We start from the raw sequence: 17,808 nt of genomic DNA, 5'->3' as shown, positions 1-17,808 counted from the left end.
TACACGCTTGGTAGTTCAATGATCCGAGGCATTAGTATGCATATCCCTGCGCCCAATAGTGAAAGCCGGTTCTGTCACAAAACGTGATTGACTGTACACGTGTACAGAGCAATGATCGCCGGTTCGCTGACTTCACAAGACTTCGTGAGGAAATCATTTCCGACCACTGCCTACGCGGTACGCCCTTAAGTCCTTGACGACAGTATATCACACAAAAGCCTGGACAGGACAGACATAATCGTTTCCCTGGTCATATCCGATCCAAACACTCGCAATGCTCTGATAAGGATATCTATATGCACTGCAGCAACACAAACGATACAGCTACTTTTAGAATTTTCTATTGCACATACGACATTCAGACCAGGCATCGCAGGAACGCAATTCTTACAGTCCAAAAGATTCAGCAAAAATTTTACAGGCGGTTCATTCCCAGGCAATATTTTCAAGCACTTGGGGAACAACCCGGAACAAGACTTCCAAGATTCGACATAACCAGAATATCCATTGTGTATACCACATTGTCCACAAGATTTCCATCGCCACCGCCAGTAAAGTGCACATAGTTATTGGTAGATAGGAAATCACAATATAGAATGCATTAAAATTTCTCGACACAGCATAAATATTACCACTAAATTACTCGCTAAACTTGGCGTTGGCGACACAGCTTCGGGGCTGCCCGATTCAGGGCTGTCTATAGCGAGATCGTCCAAATCGGGTAGATTTTGGGCGTCTGCGGTCGAGCCGCTACCGTGATCTCCGTTATTTACAAAAGACAAAAGATTCTCCAACAAATCAGGTTGGGAATTTACAGAGAAACTGTCCGACTACTTGTTATATGAGGTGTCGCCGGCAATCGGGACGTAGAAACAGCTCTGGGATTCTGTGTCAGGCGTTGCCATCGGTGTCTCTGAAGTAGATGAAGGCGCCTCCTTAGTACAAGCGACGGACTCGGACGCCGTGGTGTTATGCCGGATTCTTCCTCCGATTTAGCTTGGTTCACATCTACCAAGGTCTGGATGTTCCCGAGCCCGTTGTCACCGCTCGTGTCGGCTGTTTGAGACACTTGCGCTCGTAAAAGTTCAAGTTCCATTCTGTGATTCTGGAGCGTTCGCACCCTGTCCAGAGTTGGGTTCGGCGGATTCAGATCGGGGATGTAGTACTCTGAGATTACACAGTCATAAGATGATGATGATGGATTGCACCGAAAAGAACAGAATTCAAACAAGAACTACAATTAGAAATTGTGATAAGGTAGGAGATACAGCAATTCCTTCCGAAAACAAAACAATACTTCCTGTCAGTATATTGACATGATACTCTTTTTCAATGCATAGGGAACCGCACAGTCCCAAGTATAAATAGTCTTTCATTCGTTTGCCCAATTGTGACAAAGTGATGTCGAAGACGATTACACTTCCAGTTTCAAGCGATAAAGAATTTATACGGCGGTAATATTTTATATACGAAGCAACTAGAATGCATATTCGTTGTGTAAGTACACAAAAATTTCAATGACGTTGCAATTGGCAAAACCTCGGCACTGACATGACTTAGATACGCATGCTCATAGTGGGAGTTATGTATTATTATTTATTAAATCAAACATTTTCCCTCGTCTCTACATCTACCAGTTCCTGGACACAGAAATTTACCGACCATATCGCGGCTTGGATAAAAAAATCTTATTTTGTGAAGGTGCAAATTATCCAAAAGTCCATTTCGGGATATCACTCAAACATACATTGGTATTTGCAACTGCTCAACCAGTTGCACGCCTCACTTACGATTGTAGCATTGGCATATGCTACGTTATCATATCGAGACAAGATGTATTATTGCTAGAAAATTGACGTGGGAAGTATTGTAAAACCGACTTGCACGACTTCAGCACACTTACCTTCCCAAAATTCCAAACTCTGCGGTGCTACAGACGGCCATATAACGCTATTATTTTTCCTATATAGCGGATTCACATATTTGCCGAATTCGGATGGCGAAAGAATAAAGCTCCATAGCGAGACCGTCTTGCTCTGTAGCTTCGCTCGCAACCTACAAAGAATTTGCGACTTTTATAGTAGGTTACTAGCGACAGGATGCAAAAACTGAATTGTTAGGCTTTTAAATTCCTAAACTACTTCTACCTTTAATAGAAAGTACTCATGCTGGAGATATGTATGAGGAGTTTTATGTGAAGTTGAAGGTAACGAGTTTAGGGTACGAGTGTTAAGTTATGTTTCCAAGTTCGGTAGAACCAATTTATGATGACGGTATAACTTCACTCAGTGGTGAAAATGCAGGAAATGCTATCCTGAATGCTTTCTTTTTGGCGAATCGACACTAGTGTAACAAATTACAAGTCCAACAAGTACAAGTATTTCAAGTTTGAAATATGGCACATTTTGCGGTGGAAAATATCAGTTTGTCAGCAAATATCTGTTATACAGGTATATCGGTACAAAAATCTGATATCAGAAGGTGTCCACTCACTCAAAACATTGGACGGGTTAATAAATATTGATATATCGGTAGGGCTCTACTCCGGACTTGAGTCAACACAATCCACAAAGCAAACGCGCACCAAAACAAAACCGAGCGACGCACCTTTCCTGCACGCTGTTGAAGAGAAACGTCCCGAACTGCGACGAATAGCAGTGGTGGCGCAGATCCACGAGCAGCATCGACGTAAACTCAAACGACAACGGAAACTGCTGTAGCACTTGAAACACGCATTCCAGAAATATCGGAAAAATCGGTCCCTCGCTCCGCTGCTTGTTATTGCTGCCAAAAAAACGCACTCAGCCAGTAGTTGATGGTAGAGTACCTTTAGTTTTTTAAACTTATTTATTTGAGTAGGTTGCATTTATAGACTACTTCCGTTTTCGCCTAGTAGCATGTCAGTTCTGATAGATTTGCATTTAAAAGTGAAATTATCGTAACAACTGTGCCATGTAGCGGCATGCAAACTTGGTCAAAGTAGCCATTGAGCTAAAGTAGAAGTTAGCATCATAAATTAGTCAACCTTCGTTAGTCGCAAAGACGCATCTTATGATTGTCAAAGCGATCACCATTCACCAACAAAGGTATGTGAGCCCTTGCCCCATTCACTTCCCTAAACCGCCCAGTAATTGTCACACACTTCGTTTTCTACTTCTGGCACTTTCGTCTTATCTTGAAAACCATCGTTATGTACTCGTAATTGAGTAGAATTTGTGGCATAGTCCCGAATTCCACCGACGAGACAGCGGTCCAGATTTGACATTCAAATACATGCATAAATCTAAATCCAGAATTCACTCACTATCGTCATGTCGAAGTTCGTATCCCCCTAATGACAGATTTTTTTTTCAAAAGTATCACAAAACTAGTAAATTAATGGAGTTCTTACGTCCAAATTCAAACCCTAATCCAGCCAAAATCTTAAAATTTTGTCATTTCAAATCCAAATCAATGCTCATCTCTGCCTCTTAAGCTTGGCCCTCACCTGTACGGGCCGCGCGACATTCTCTCGCCAAAGGGATGACCGGCCCGCAGCCATTCCTGGTCGATCAGCGTTAGAAATCACCGAATCGTTCTGCACTCCGGATCGAGAATGACTTGAGCCAGCGACGTCACAGTGAGGGTAGAGTCGAAGCCTTCCGAGCCGTGGACCAGAACGGACCATCCATCCCTGAAAAGCAGTAGAAGGTGAAAATGACAACGTACGGAAGCCATAAAAATCAGGTGCGAGGCATGAAAAAATTCAAGAACAGGTTTTTCGCTAAAACAGGGCGAGCCTTGCCTGATACGTATTCGAATTCAGAAAACCATTCGTGGTTTGCGCAAGTCAACGCTTATTATAAATCGAGAATAATTGCAAATTCATCCTTTTCACAGAACTCACACCGTAGCACTGATGTGATAGGCATTTTCGAATGAAATGCTTACACCCAGTTGCATAGCAAAGTCAGGACAGAAGCGTTTTCCGATTGTGACATTACAGTCATGAGTAAAGAATTTATGCCAACCCAAAATTTTCAAATAGCTCTACGCTCGTTCAGATGTTCATTCTAGGCTGTCGCGCCTTCGTTTGCATTATAAGTTCACAGCGAGGTCACCATCACCATCTAATCTTGATTTTGCCGAAAAGAACAGCCAGTTGACAATCAGTCCTAGTGTCAGCCAGAAAGAACTTCTGATTTGGAAAACACATTCATACCACATTCGGAGCAAGGTGCTGCGGTACTAGTGGTTCGTGGACATTATTATGCGCACGTGACACTTCGGAATGCTACATTTGAGCATGCGGGTAAAAGTTAAGTTTTGGTTAAGAACAAGGCTTGATCTGGGGGTAATTTGGGGGTTATAAAGTCATATGCTCCAGTTGCATGTTCAACTGTCGTTTTTCATCGCGTCACCATGCGGAAATGTTGGGTAACCAATACTAGCATATAGAGTGAAACGCGCTGCCAAATGGAGAAGCGTGTTGCCAATTAACGAAAAACGAGTTTCTAATTCACGAGAGTCGTCTGCAAAGCACGCGATCTCTTACTGAGTTGGTCTGCCATTTGCACGCGAGCGAAATTAGGTCGCTAATTACTACAAGCGTGTGGGCGATCCTTGTTGATTCATCGCGTCAACGACAGGCCTTAACAATCGCATACACAGCCGCCATGTGCGCGAGATATAATCGCTTGCGTAATCAGTCGCATCTCCAACAGGACTGGTGCGCGCGACATAACCGTTCGTCTCAGCAATCGGACATCTGTAATTGTAATGGGCCACGTGCGCAAGATGTCGTGTGTCGCTAGCCTAAGCTATCACGTCGCCGACCTCACAGGTTTTGGCGACTATCTATCTAGTTTAGAGACAATGCCGTTAATTGTATTATGATTAGCGATCATTATGTCATGATTGTTCGACAGTGACATCGCAAAACAGAACAACATCGCGTACTAAAACACAACTATTCATGTACTCATGGACTGCGAATGCAGGGTGTGTACTATACACGGGTACAGGCTTTTTCCCAGAATATACACGTCATTTTAAGGGTGCGTATTATACATGGGGGCGCACTATATTCGGAAAATTACGGTAACTGTTTAATCAGACAAATTAGAGCTATATGATAGTAGCCTAGTCTGATTCTTAACTGATTTGTGAAATGTTTGTATACTTCAATTTTAGTTCCAATCTAATTTCTGGTCTTCCTGAAAATGCCACGAAGAACTGTCATTGTACGAGACAACCTTGGTGTACGAACACTTGCCGTTCTCGTGCTTATGATAATGCAATCAATCCGATTTCATAAACTCAATTTACTTTTTGTTGTAATTCTTTCTATTTTGTAATTTAGATAAAATTACAAGATTTTTGGAATTCGGTTATTCTAATTATAATCCGAAATAATCTAAAAGCTTACCAGAATAGGCTAGGGCAGCGGGTTCCGATTTAAGTTTGGGATCTAAGCTACAGGGTGCTTCTAAGATTCGCTAAACTAATTCTAAACTATTGTATCTCTGACGTCAGTATATCTAGTTTAGCGGAGATCACGTGAAACAACATAAATTATGACATCTTCATGGGGAACATTGATTCAATGATTCATGACAGTCATAGGAAGCACATCTCGTTGTGAATTAAGATGTACGCCAGACCGTAAAATCGTTTTGGGGCATGGATGAAAGATTGGCGAGAATATCACCACGTATTTTCTGGTAAAAGAGGTCACCTGTAGCTTGTCCACGTCGGATTTGTGGCTCTGTTCCATCTCGTTCACGTTTCTGCGGTGCTCCTCGTCGATAGAAATTTGAGTCTGACTCAGCTCGGCCTGCGGAAAATATAGTACGAGAGTTTACAAACTTTTTCACGGTCAGAAAAAATAACATCAACCCTCGATGTATATTCATATTATCATTTGAAGAGCTTCCTGGAGGAACAGAACTTCAATAAAAAAATTCAGGTTCATATACCGGTTTATTTCAATATTTAGTCCTGTTTACTATTCAATTGTATACCATATGCCAGCGGTACCCTGCCTTTTTGGATCTCGGAGCCGCATTCAAAACTTCAGAGTACGTATGGAGCCGCATGGAAACACTCGAGTAGGCTACAAAAATTTAAGGTATTTTAGCATTGATAGACGCAGATTGGCGAGTGCTATACATTGAAATAAAGTGTAAATGCATATCATCATTACTACAACATATTATTATGTCGGTATGTGATAGCTCTTCATACATTCCAGCAATTGTTGCACAAGTTTGCGGGAGATTATACGCTGAGTAATAGTAGACTCATTGCAAATTTTTTTTCATTATTTTCATGTTAGCAAAATTGTGTTGTAATTTACTCTTCACAGAGACGATATACAAAGGCCTATAACCCGCAGAACTTGAGATATATCCTTGTGACCTTGTCTGCCGGGAATTCATCCACAGCGGCCTCAAGACATACTAATATTCCTCATTTTAGCATTTATATACTGAAATTGACTATATCTGTTTATAGAAACAAACAACAACTGTCGTCTATCATGTTTTTGTGGCATATTCAGAGGTCAATTGGAGCCGCGGTTGGAAATCACTGATCAACAATGTTCTTTACCAGTTGCTGACAATTACCCCCGATGATCTCAGCCAAAATTGCTCAGGTTTACTTCAATACGAATATATTATTCAACAGCAGGCCATCACCATATTCTCACGCAGGCCAGAGAACATCATTAATTCATGGACTCGTGAATAAGTCATTGCAATCAGAGACTCACTAAAACTCACCAAAACCATAGTCTTCAATTTTCCGTGCCACTGATCCAAACGCTCGTTCATGCGCACCATATGTGGGTCCTTGTGTCTATATGACCCTTCTTTACCCATCTTTGGGTCCTTCAAGTATGTCGAGATAGCGACCGGCTGTCTTGAAATGGGGTCGGATCGGTCCGACGCTGAGGTGGGTGAGGGTGAAAGCATGGGGCCGCGGTACAGGGTCCGGCCTGGAGATGGCATCGGTCTGGGTGTGTGCTCTTCTGAATTAAGCAGACAAAAATCAGACCCAATTAAAAGACAGAATGAATTGTGGAGCATCGTTGAGTATGCATAGTAGGGGTGTTCGAAAATGACTTTTTTCCCCAAATTGTACTGGCTACTTGATGAAATTGTTAGGTTACCTAATTTAGGCCTACACACCAAATTTGGTTCAATTCCAGCCAGTAGCCGCATCGCTACAGGAGAAGAAAGTTTCTATTTATTGGATAAAAATAAATAAACAAAAACTTCAAAATTTTCTGTTCACCCCATGAAAGGGTTAGGTTGTCTATAGAAATGATGTTCACCAAATTTGTTTAATTCCAACCAGTGGAAGCGGAGTTATTGCCGTCGAAAAATTTGGATTATCAATAAAATAGTATTTACGGTGACCAACTCTTCAGATACCGGAAATGCTATTTTATTCAAATCCAAATATTTCGACGGCAATAACTTCGCTTCCGCTGGTTGGAATTGAACCAAATTTGGTGAACATCGTTTCTATAGACAACCCAAGCCTTTCATGGGGTGAACAGAAAATTTTGAAATTGTTGTCAATTCATTTTGATATAATAAATAGGAGCTTTCTTCTCCTGTAGCAATGCGGCTACTGGCTGGAATTGAACCACATTTGGTGTGTAGGCCTAAATTAGGTAACCTAACAATTTTATCAAGTAGCCAGTACAATTTGAGAAAAGAAGTCATTTTTGAACACCCCTAATGCGTAGGTTGCCTCATTTTGAATTGGCGAGTGTTAATTGAGTGAATATTCAGCAACGGGGCAGAGAAAAAAGAGGTTGGGGGCTTTCCTTTGCCACCGGTCGTTCAAACATGAATACCCTCAACCTGAACTATGCATTATATATATAAAGTATGCCTACCGTGCAAAGATAGGGTAATACTGAAATGCCACTCAGGCTGACATCTCGATTGTTATAATTCATCACAAGTACCGTACATTCAAAACGAACTGCAATCGAATGCTAAAAAACAAGCCATTCTCACCACATCCTACTATAAGACACAAAACAGGAACATTAATTTTGTGTTACTGAACAGTATTTAACGAAGTGTCACCACGTCGGAGTTTTGGCACTTGCATAAAAAACAACCGACGCCAGCCACAAAAACTTCAAAAATCAATGTCATGATCGATCCAATTCTAGAAATCTCAACAGTTCACGTTTGAATATCGTTACCTGGCCGCCAATTCTCCGTCTGCCTTCTAGCTGTCTCTGGCTCTTCGCTACCGACAGCGCTGTCTTCCTCTATGTGTGTCGAACGAGTGGTTACCGTTGAGCCAGCTGTGTACGAAAATAGTATCGTAAAATAACACACAAACACTGTCGATTACCAGACAGGCTCCAAGTAATCACAGTTTGGTATGGTACTCAAGTAGTATGAAAGTAAAGCTGTACATTTCTACTGCTTTACAACAAATACAAGGAGAGATTTGCAAAATATGTCAAACTACTTCAAGCGGGAGTAGATATGAAGGGCCTGGCATGTACTCAAGTAGTTTCAAGAAGTACATATGGTCGAATGTGGCTACTCGCAAAATATTCTATAAAATTAAGATCCTGGTCATTCATGGTAACTTCACCAATAAATAATATCATTGCTTTGTGGGTGGGCGTTGAATATAGTGTGAAATTGACCAAGATATTAATCTTATCTATCTCGTCTCAGATCGACTCAGCGAAATATTGCTTAGAAATTTGGTGGAGGCTATTTAAAACAATCTCGCTTGCAGTCACAACATGGAAACATATCCCAAAAGTACTTTATGCTATTTAAAATTCAAATTATAAAGAGTCCAAAGTATATAGAGCGAGTAGCCTGCTTTTTCCAGAAACCAGGGTTGCAACTAAGTCACAAGGTCGCGAGTCACAAGCCAATCTCGCTTTTCTAGTTTTGACTCGAGTCAAGTCGAGTCCCTCCAATTCACCTCCGAGTCAAGTCCGAGTCCAAGTTCGCTACTAGAGGGTCAAGTTCGAGTCATAGTGTTTTGACTCGAGCCCAAGTCAATATGCTTACTGATCAGTTTCAGTTCAATGCGGTTCAGCAAACTTTTTCAACTCTGCTTAAGTGATATAGAATGGCTCGCGTTCATAATATCATAATTTTCTTCAGTCTCAACAGTTTCTGGCCCTATTTTCCAAGTATCAGGACCGATAGACGTAATACCAATCATGTGGTGACCTTACTATTCTTCGAAGTTACAATGAAATGGCTGTCTTGGACGTCCTAGTGTCAAATCATGCACAATGACTCGAAAGCATTCGAAAAATTGACTCAAGTCAAGTCAAGTACTTTCTTGTGCATCCCGAAAAAGTACAAGTATTTTGTTACTGCCCACTTCTTTCAAGGACGCAATACAATACTCACTGGAATATTCTCCGATAGTGGTCAACGGCTATTGGTCAACACCAGATAATCGAAGTTGCGGCAAGATAGTAGACTCCGTAGCGACTGTACTTGGGTTCCATTTCGGAGTCACAATTGCATACTTTATGAGCTCGTCATACTCTTCCTGTAAAATGAATTAGACGAGAAATCATTGCAATGTTAAGTTTCATGACAATAATGTAGGATCTGGTCTTCACTGAGAGAGAAACCAGTTCAAACACTGACTTGGACAACTAGATAATTAAGCTAATTAACGCAAAAGCGGATAAAGTAATTCTAATCTTATTTGAGAAAAGTTTCTACGCCCTAATTTCAATTCGAATGTCTGCTCTTCTTGAAAACACTACCAGAGAACTGTATGGTGCAGAACGAGTTTGACACAATTCCAACCCTTAGAAGCAAAGTTATTTCAGTTTTTCATTCATAATTCTGGGTTTTCACACCGTCAATGCTATACTTGCAAATTTAAAACTATAAAATGCAATAACTCCGCTTTTAGCCATTGGAATTGAGCAAAAATTGTTATGCAACATTCTTCTCTTGGCAACTCCAGTAATCCTGATTCTAATCTGATTTCGACAATCTGAGTCATATTTAAGATAATTGCGCATATTTTAGTAAATATAGGCCTACATGACATACAGTCTGTCCGACAGACCACAGATATAGGAGTGGAGTGAAATTGGCTATATTTATGTCCGAAATGACATCATATACATTGGTGACAAATGACAACATCCACATATTTTGATGATTGCGAGATTTTTCGATTTTCTGGTATAGGGTTATGTATATAAATATGAGGTGGGTTTGGTTAAGTCGAGCTTTTGGATTCATTTGCATGTGTTATGTTATCATTGGGTAACGGTTATGTCAGGAGTAGTGTTATAATGTTGAGTCAGAGGTTAGTTTCGGGGTTAGGGTAGAGGTTAACCCAAACCAAACCTGGCCTGGCTTAATATGTCCTCTTCCCAACCTCTGAAGTAAATCAAACCCAATTCCATCACTAGAATCCATTTAAACGACTATTCCAACCCTATACACAAGTCCAGCGTCACCTCCCAATTAGAAATCCACCCATACTATACATTGCATAGCTGCTATTATGCAGACCGTGTCAGTGAACCTTGTGCGATGCCAGTATACCACTGCTCCAACAGTGTTTATGATTATTCTAATCATTCATTAGTCAATTTGGTTGATACGACACGGTTGGCAAGCAAATGAACAATAATCTGTTCGCTGATGCTTATTATACCAAATTAGTCCACACGCCATTACAAAAAGCGAAACATATCCCACCTGCAGCTCAGTTGAGACGGAGCTTCCCCTCGATGTCTCTGACGGCAAATTGGGTAATTCCTCCCTTTCTTCACTCATCGTCGACATTTTTTTGATTACAATTTACGGAGACACGGATTTTCACACAAAACAAAACGACTCGATGTTTGCAATGAAATGATTTAAATGGCGTACCGGTTGTCACGCTTCACTAAGCTAACATATGGCTCTCGGTACCCGAACCAAATAACAGTATCTTGTGTGAACCGTGGATGAGACACATCATTCATGCAGTATCTAGTGTCATTATGCAATGTTCCGCGCGTCTTGCAATGCGGTACAACGTACAATCGTTTTCCGTGGGGTTGACGGACAATATTTACCACAAAATACCCAAGATATGAAGACATTCTTAAAAGCTTATCACAGGAAATGTAATCTGTAGCTGTGAATCGTTGATGCTTTTTTAAATGGATGTATTAATCACGTTGGTGACGATGCTCTTAGTCTCTACGGAGACAGGCCTATATATACACTATGTATGTAGCTCACTCGTGTATCTCTCCAACAACTCAATCCACAGAGATTTCCCTGACGCAACCTCAGTCCTAGTATCAAACTTTTGTCCTTTCACAAGCATCTTGCACTTGAATTAGAGGCTCTTACCTACTAACAACCGTCATTGTTTAATGTTTATACAAGTTTTCAGACAAAAGCACAGATAAAAGTCGAAATGTACACACATCAAAATTGTAACAGACAAACGGTACAGTGCAGATTCACATAAATCAATGATATCACACAACTATCCGGACATTTAGTTGAAAATTCAATAAATGAAAGCAGGTATCATGCGAAACACACTTCACCCAGCTTGTACGGGCTGGTCGATACCCTTGCTACTCCTTATACAGCAAAAGTTGTAATAACCGGAAAATATGTGCCTGTAACAATCCTATTGCACAGGAAATCAAAGAAAAACACCAGCCAAACAAATAGCATCGCTCGCTCCCACATAAAGGGCGCCATTTGGACTGCGAGCTAAGTGCGGAAAATTACGCAAAGCTGGAGTTACCGTATTTTGGGAATCTGAAAAGAGGACACTTTTTAAAGATCACCGGACTTACAGTATAGGGGTAAAATCCCGAAAAAAATTGGTAAATTTATTGGGAGTTTGTAGTTGGTTGACTAAAAAAAAGGTCATTTTTCCGACTCGACTCCAGAAATACACACTTTGATTGAATTCGTCGTTGGAGTCAACTCCCGAAAGGCCCGCCGTAACGTTACTTGAGTACTGATTTCCTATATCGCCGTTGAATTTTAACATAAATTTAACCAAAATTTTCTAAAAAGAGGACATTTGGGCATCCTCCGTTGACACTTTCAAAACTGTCAAAAAAGAGGACGTATGGTACCCCTACGTAACGCGGACTTGGACGATTTAACGTTCAATCATCGAGAGCAAGCCTTCGCTGGTACACAACGTTTCGAAATTCACAGGACTAATTCTCCACCACGGTTAAGGTAAAATTACGCCTCCGGTCATAATACTGATTCTTGGCAGAGGGAGTACTTTTACGCTTCAACAGTATTCAAGCGGTTTTTTTTTTTACAGACAGTCTGTAACTCGAAAATGCCGTGCAAATCATCAAGGATTACATATCTTACAAACAAAATCGAATTTACACACAAAGAAATGCATCCGAAGGCCTGAATTTAGCCCATTTTTCAAGCCGTTTCATCGTACTGCTGTTCTGCGTCGGCCCGCAACACTAACGCCTGCACGGTGCGGGTCAGGTCACCCGCGCACTGGTTGAAAATGTCCCTGTTCAAGTCAAGGTCGTGAAAGCCCATCTCGTAGAGTTGGTCGAGAGGGCCCAACTCAACCTCCTGATAGCGCCTGGTCTGGAAGCTCGGGGGCGGCGTGTGGAATATTTCGTGGTCCTGATCGTCGGATGACCCGGGGCCGTCTGCGGAAACTGCTCCGTCCTGGAAAGGAACAATGCAATTGATAAAAATATCGTTGGCGCTCGAGTAAAGTCAACCAGAGAGGCAAAATCGAATACCTCTGTGGACAATTATTCAAAATTCTTTATTTTTAAAATATGAAACTGACGATATCGATGGTAATTTTTTGACATGAGAAAAAATTTCATACTTCGGATTTCAAAAAATGCAAATCTGACGATATTCTTGTTATTTTTCTCTTCTCCAGAGTGTGAAAAACATTTCAAATTTCAAAAAACACGAAACTTACGATATCGAGGGTAAGTTTTAGATTTGGAAAATTTCAAAATTGAAAATTGCAAAATTAATTCATACTTCAAACTTCAGAAAATGCGAATCTGATGATGTTCAGGATATATTTTTTTTTTTAAATATGAAAAATATTCAGGTAACCTTTTACAAAATGGTGAGAAACTTGATATTTAAGAAAATGCGAAACTTACGGTTTCAAGACTCGGTATTCTGGGCAGACGCAATCTCTCCTGCGTCTGTCTGTCGTCCTGTATACTATGACTCGGAGACGCCACCGCAAATGGCTCGGTCGGAAACACCCCTGCAAACTCCAAGGTCGGCTGACTAGCCCCGGCGGTGCCCCGAGGGGCTGGAACTGGTTTTTCACCTGACGACGGGTCGCTATCGACGACAGACTGTGGTACTGGAATCGGGTTTCGAGCCCAACCTTGTTCAAAAGGCGGGAACGGCGGGGCAGTGGTTGAATTCGGGATTCGGTACGGGGCGTCGACATTCAACACAGAATTCGGGACTGGTTTCGGTTCTTGCGCATAAAGCACGATTTTAGCCGGCGACGCGGATGACATTTGGTTCATCGGGACTTTTGGTTTTGTGGCGGGGCACTCCACGGGATGGTCCGGGTTGGCCAAAAACTCGTCAAATTCTTTATGAATACGTTCGGTCAGCGATTCATTATCGACAGACTGAGGGGTGACACCCCCGCTCGATGGCGGACCGGTTGTGTCTGGGTTGGGTGGTATTACGATGTGTGGGGCGGTCGATTTCGGGAGGGTCTCCGTTTCGGGGAGGGACGCATTCTCGGGGCGGGTCACGGACCCAGGTTGAGATTCTTCGTTTTGCGGCGAGGCTACGTCTTTTTCTTGCCCCGCCGCGGAGTCTACGCTTGCGTCTGAATTAAAAAAATTGAATTTGTAAAATAAAATTATTAAAAAAATTTTAAATTTAAAAAAATATTGAATCTGCCCATCTCTGACACTAGCCGGATTTGGATAACTAAGTAATTCTAGTTGTCTAATTAGCGTAATTGGAGTGAAATGTTTGTGTGCTCTAATTCTTTCAATCTAATTTGTGAAATTTCCTATGATCCAATTATAATTTATATCAATTTATCGGTTTCCCTCAAATAGCTACACGAAAACCGTATATTGACTAACAAGCCAAGCTTGCTGTACAGACATTCGCCAGTCTCACGCTTATGAGTATGATTTCCTGTTTGATATGAATTGGAACTCGATTATTATTGTAATTCTTACCAATTAGACATTTAATTCAATTATCATGTTTTGCGAATTCACTAATTCTGATACTGAAAAAAATGTGTAGCTATCATTCCAATCCTAATTTGAATACTGCTGAAAATATTCTAGTTGTCAAACCTTCTTCGGTGTACTGCGACTCGTTGAGAGGCTTGTTCACGTCGAAGCAATCCGGCAGTGGTACGACCACAAATGACATCATAGAGGGCGGCTCCTCCTCCAAGGCGTAGTCCACGCTTTGCAGATCTTCGGAGCTGGCCCTCTCCGGTTCGGCCACTTCAGATCCACTATCTTCTGGCTGTAATAATAATCGACAGTTAAGCCCTAAGTCAATTGGTTGACAAGGAAATTATTCATCTATTTATAAATGAACAGATAGCGCAGAACAAGAAGTCATTGAAGAAGAAGTCATTAAAATATTCGGGGCAACGACCACAATTGCTGCTGTCGAACGTTCTTCCTCCATTCTTGGCAAGCTACTCAGGAAGGTCAGACACTTTCTACCCGAGAATGTAGGAAAGTATCTTTCGTTGCACTACAACAAATTTGTATTATTTCTACTATCATACGTGATGTGACTACTGGAATTCTTCATAGGGCAAGATTTGGGTAGAATGAAGTTTTTTTCATGTAAAAATATGTCAAAAAAGTTTTTCCAGGTCAAACCATTTCGTAAGGACAGACAGTTCCAACCAGATATGAAGATAACTAGTACAATTCTTATATTATGTGGGAAAACACCTGATTTACATACACAAGGTCAAAAAATGTCAAAAGTTGGATTTGAATAATCGCCTAGTTATATGAAGCTGTTTAAACGTAGCCTACAACTCATTTCGGATAAGTTGTATGTGAAAGAGACTTTTGAATAAGCGCCGTTAAATTCGCTTCACCATTACGCTATCATATTTAACCACACCTGTTGACAGCACAAGACACAAAATCCCACTTCAAATTTTGTATGGCAAATTCTACCGGAAACAAGCATACCGTTGAATTTAATTTCAATAGAATAATACAAACCTCATCTTCGGCGTCGCTTTCCTCGTCGGAACTGAAAGAATGCGTGTGCGGCTCCGTGAAGTTCTCAATATCGTTCTGTCAATAAAACGCACGCATTGTTACCGTCATAATTGCATGCGTCTACAGGGCAAACATATTCTATCCACGTCGGTTCATTACTTCATTCATGGAACTACTTCTACTTGGGTAAAGTATCAAGTGGTCAGTAATGCAGTAGTTCTATACTCGAGTACGTATTACTTACTTGCACTACTCAAGCGTTTATGTTAGATGATTATTTCTACTTCAATTAAAACACATTTTTAGCCGAAACCATTCAACTTTGACACTTTAGATTTTGGTAAATAGAAGGCAGTTTCGGGATGATTCCATCACATGTGTGAATGAAATTGTCAAAACGACCGGACAAAATAGCACCCATATCGTGGTGAACAATACATTTCTGAACATTGCATCTATTTGTGTTAGTCGCCAAGATGATTCACACAATTCCAATCAACTGTTAACAGTATGCGACCCTTCCGACAAATCTAAATGCGTCTTTACGACCGCGAAAAGCTACAAACGGGTTAACGGCTGACCTCGACTTCTTCCTGCGTCTGATCGACTTCGTTCTCTAAAGTCTTCGGCTCCTCCTCGGTATCGGACGGCGCGGCTACAATCAAAGGCCTCTCCGACAAAGGGCTTTGATCTGTCACAATTTAAAATAACAGAACTTCACAGAGGAAATCTTACAACAAAGTATTTACAGAGTAGAATATTCCTGTTGTAGTTTCCAGAGATGTTCAGTAACGAAGGTTTTCAAGACATGTCAAAACTGTACGTTGTGGTGGCAGAAAATGAAAGGCCTGAAAACTGCCAGTGGGGTAAAAGCCTCTGATTCCACTACTAATTGTTATGATCAATGCCGAGTAACGAAAGATAACTTATTCGAGTACTAAAATGATACGCTCCTAGCAACTAAGAGCTGATTTATCAACGAGAAGTATGCTTTCGATACTAGGCCTATTGTCCGTTGTGGAAGCCTTGAAACCTCAATTGCTTGTATCACGGCATACGAAACAGTGGTTCCCAACCTTTTTCGACTCGACGCCCCCTCATCAAGCGCTACAAATATTTATCACCATTTCTTTCTAGTTCAGGATTAAATTAAATTGGAAAGTTTTTGCGAATTCAGTAATTCTAATTTTAATTTAATTTGGAAAAATAAGTGTGGCTACAATTTCAATTCTAGAACAATTTGGAAATGCCGACCAATATTTTGTTGTTCAACTGTCTGCATGTCGCCGCAGTGGAATCAAAGTAGCTTATGTCCAGTTTTCAAATTTTAAAGGTCCATTTTTAAAACTTGAAAAAAATCAACTTTTTGAAAATTTTTAATGTTTTTTCGGTCATAACTTGGCCGTATTTATGTCTGTCTTGGTTTTTCAAAGTTAGTCGGGGCAAATATATAGCTGATAGAAGATGAAAACATCACGTAAAATTAATTTGATCAAAATGTGTCAAATAAACATGAGCCACTTTGATTCCACTGCGACAATATGATTGAACTTTTTACTATTTAGATATAGATACATAAACTATCAAATGGGAGATATAGGTATAGTGTACATGTAATTTTTAGTATAATAAATAGGTGGGACAATTGAGGTTATCGGACGGTTTGAGTCAGCCTCTAATTTCTTTTGTGTTTCAAGATTGACACCAATGGAACTATAAAGTCTCGATACTGATCTATGAAACTATATTGCAATCTTCTATAGGACTATATAATATTTGGAGTCACTGCCACTATTCAGCGCCAACTTACCAATCCGAGTATGTCCCCCCATTGCATGTGTGTCGGAATTTGAAACGCCGTCGGTTCCATGACATCGTCATCAATATCCATGGCCTCATTGTGATGCACATAAAGGTTGTAACACCTCGCCATGTCGTCGTCGTAACTTTTACTTTGGTTTGAATTAAGACTGTTCACCAGGCTACCGAAAAAACTAGACATCTGCTATTTTAGCTATGATACGTAGGCTGTGCTTAAGAATGGAATTGTTTCAGTAAGTGTATAATAACATTCAAAAAGATTTGCTGCACAATTCAATATGTTGTTCAACGTCATGACTCGAGTCGCTATTTTCCGTTCACTCGACTTGACTTATTTGCTTAAAAATGACTCGACTCGAGTCAATTTGTATATCGACTCGACTTGTACTTGTAGCCTACTTCAAAAATAACATTCATTTCAAATTTTACTGGCTCCTTGATGAAATAGTTGGGCTGCCTTTAAGCTATAAAAGAAATGCTGCACATTATAGTGCAGTAGACAATTTTGGATTTGAAAAAATAGGCCTATTTACGGTCTACGGTTGAAAATTCTTTGATTATATTCATTATAGACCTAACTACCCTAAACACTAATTTTTCAAATATGGCTGATGACAGCTCCACTTATCTTCACTCAACAAATGAAGAGGGTGGACATCTTATTTTGATTTCAAAGACGATTATAAGTTGTATTGACACCATAAGACCACAGACCATTGCAGCAGTTCCTTGATTAGCAAAATTCATAA

General features: G+C 40.6%; 3 protein-coding genes across 3 annotated transcripts in view; all 3 read right to left on the bottom strand.

The window, feature by feature from the left end:
* Positions 1–466: 466 nt before the first annotated feature.
* Positions 467–3,989, bottom strand: LOC145459726 (myotubularin-related protein 9-like). Its single transcript, XM_080338278.1, has 5 exons — positions 3,931–3,989; positions 3,569–3,673; positions 2,608–2,784; positions 1,904–2,055; positions 467–1,167 (listed from the first exon to the last, which is right to left on the bottom strand). Exons 1-5 carry the CDS (start codon positions 3,987–3,989, stop codon positions 812–814), a joined length of 849 nt encoding a protein of 282 aa, XP_080194404.1. The 3' UTR covers positions 467–811.
* A 1,471-nt stretch (positions 3,990–5,460) lies between these two features.
* Positions 5,461–10,880, bottom strand: LOC145459780 (uncharacterized). Its single transcript, XM_080338328.1, has 5 exons — positions 10,722–10,880; positions 9,399–9,543; positions 8,210–8,314; positions 6,765–7,012; positions 5,461–5,815 (listed from the first exon to the last, which is right to left on the bottom strand). The coding sequence occupies exons 4-5, from the start codon at positions 6,990–6,992 to the stop codon at positions 5,582–5,584; spliced, it is 462 nt and encodes a 153-aa protein (XP_080194454.1). The 5' UTR covers positions 6,993–7,012; positions 8,210–8,314; positions 9,399–9,543; positions 10,722–10,880; the 3' UTR covers positions 5,461–5,581.
* Positions 10,881–11,362: 482 nt separating this feature from the next.
* Positions 11,363–17,808, bottom strand: part of LOC145459724 (uncharacterized) — a 35,665-nt gene continuing 29,219 nt past the window's right edge. The window contains exons 5-9 of the mRNA XM_080338277.1: positions 15,820–15,929; positions 15,239–15,313; positions 14,336–14,513; positions 13,151–13,848; positions 11,363–12,689 (exon numbers count right to left, since the gene is read on the bottom strand). Coding sequence (XP_080194403.1) covers positions 12,429–12,689; positions 13,151–13,848; positions 14,336–14,513; positions 15,239–15,313; positions 15,820–15,929 — 1,322 coding nt within the window. The 3' untranslated portion in view covers positions 11,363–12,428. The remainder of the gene's footprint in view (positions 12,690–13,150; positions 13,849–14,335; positions 14,514–15,238; positions 15,314–15,819; positions 15,930–17,808) is intronic.

Source organism: Botryllus schlosseri, unplaced genomic scaffold (genome assembly GCF_051294905.1).
Source record: "Botryllus schlosseri isolate E-star unplaced genomic scaffold, Bs_hap1 Bs17a, whole genome shotgun sequence".
Lineage (NCBI taxonomy): Eukaryota > Metazoa > Chordata > Ascidiacea > Stolidobranchia > Styelidae > Botryllus > Botryllus schlosseri.
The sequence above is the reverse complement of the archived record's forward strand: the minus strand, read 5'-3'. Positions and strand labels throughout refer to the sequence as shown.

Excerpts from the sequence above, each read along its gene's own strand:
- LOC145459726 (XM_080338278.1), bottom strand. The coding sequence starts at position 3,989 with ATGACTGTAATGTCACAATCGGAAAACGCTTCTGTCCTGACTTTGCTA. Across the intron at positions 3,674-3,930 it reads ACTTTGCTATGCAACTGGGT|GGATGGATGGTCCGTTCTGG; the intron begins GTAAGCATTTCA and ends ACTGCTTTTCAG. Across the intron at positions 2,056-2,607 it reads TTCAACAGCGTGCAGGAAAG|GTTGCGAGCGAAGCTACAGA; the intron begins GTGCGTCGCTCG and ends AATTCTTTGTAG.
- LOC145459780 (XM_080338328.1), bottom strand. The coding sequence starts at position 6,992 with ATGCCATCTCCAGGCCGGACCCTGTACCGCGGCCCCATGCTTTCACCC. Across the intron at positions 5,816-6,764 it reads AATTGAAGACTATGGTTTTG|GCCGAGCTGAGTCAGACTCA; the intron begins GTGAGTTTTAGT and ends TATTTTCCGCAG.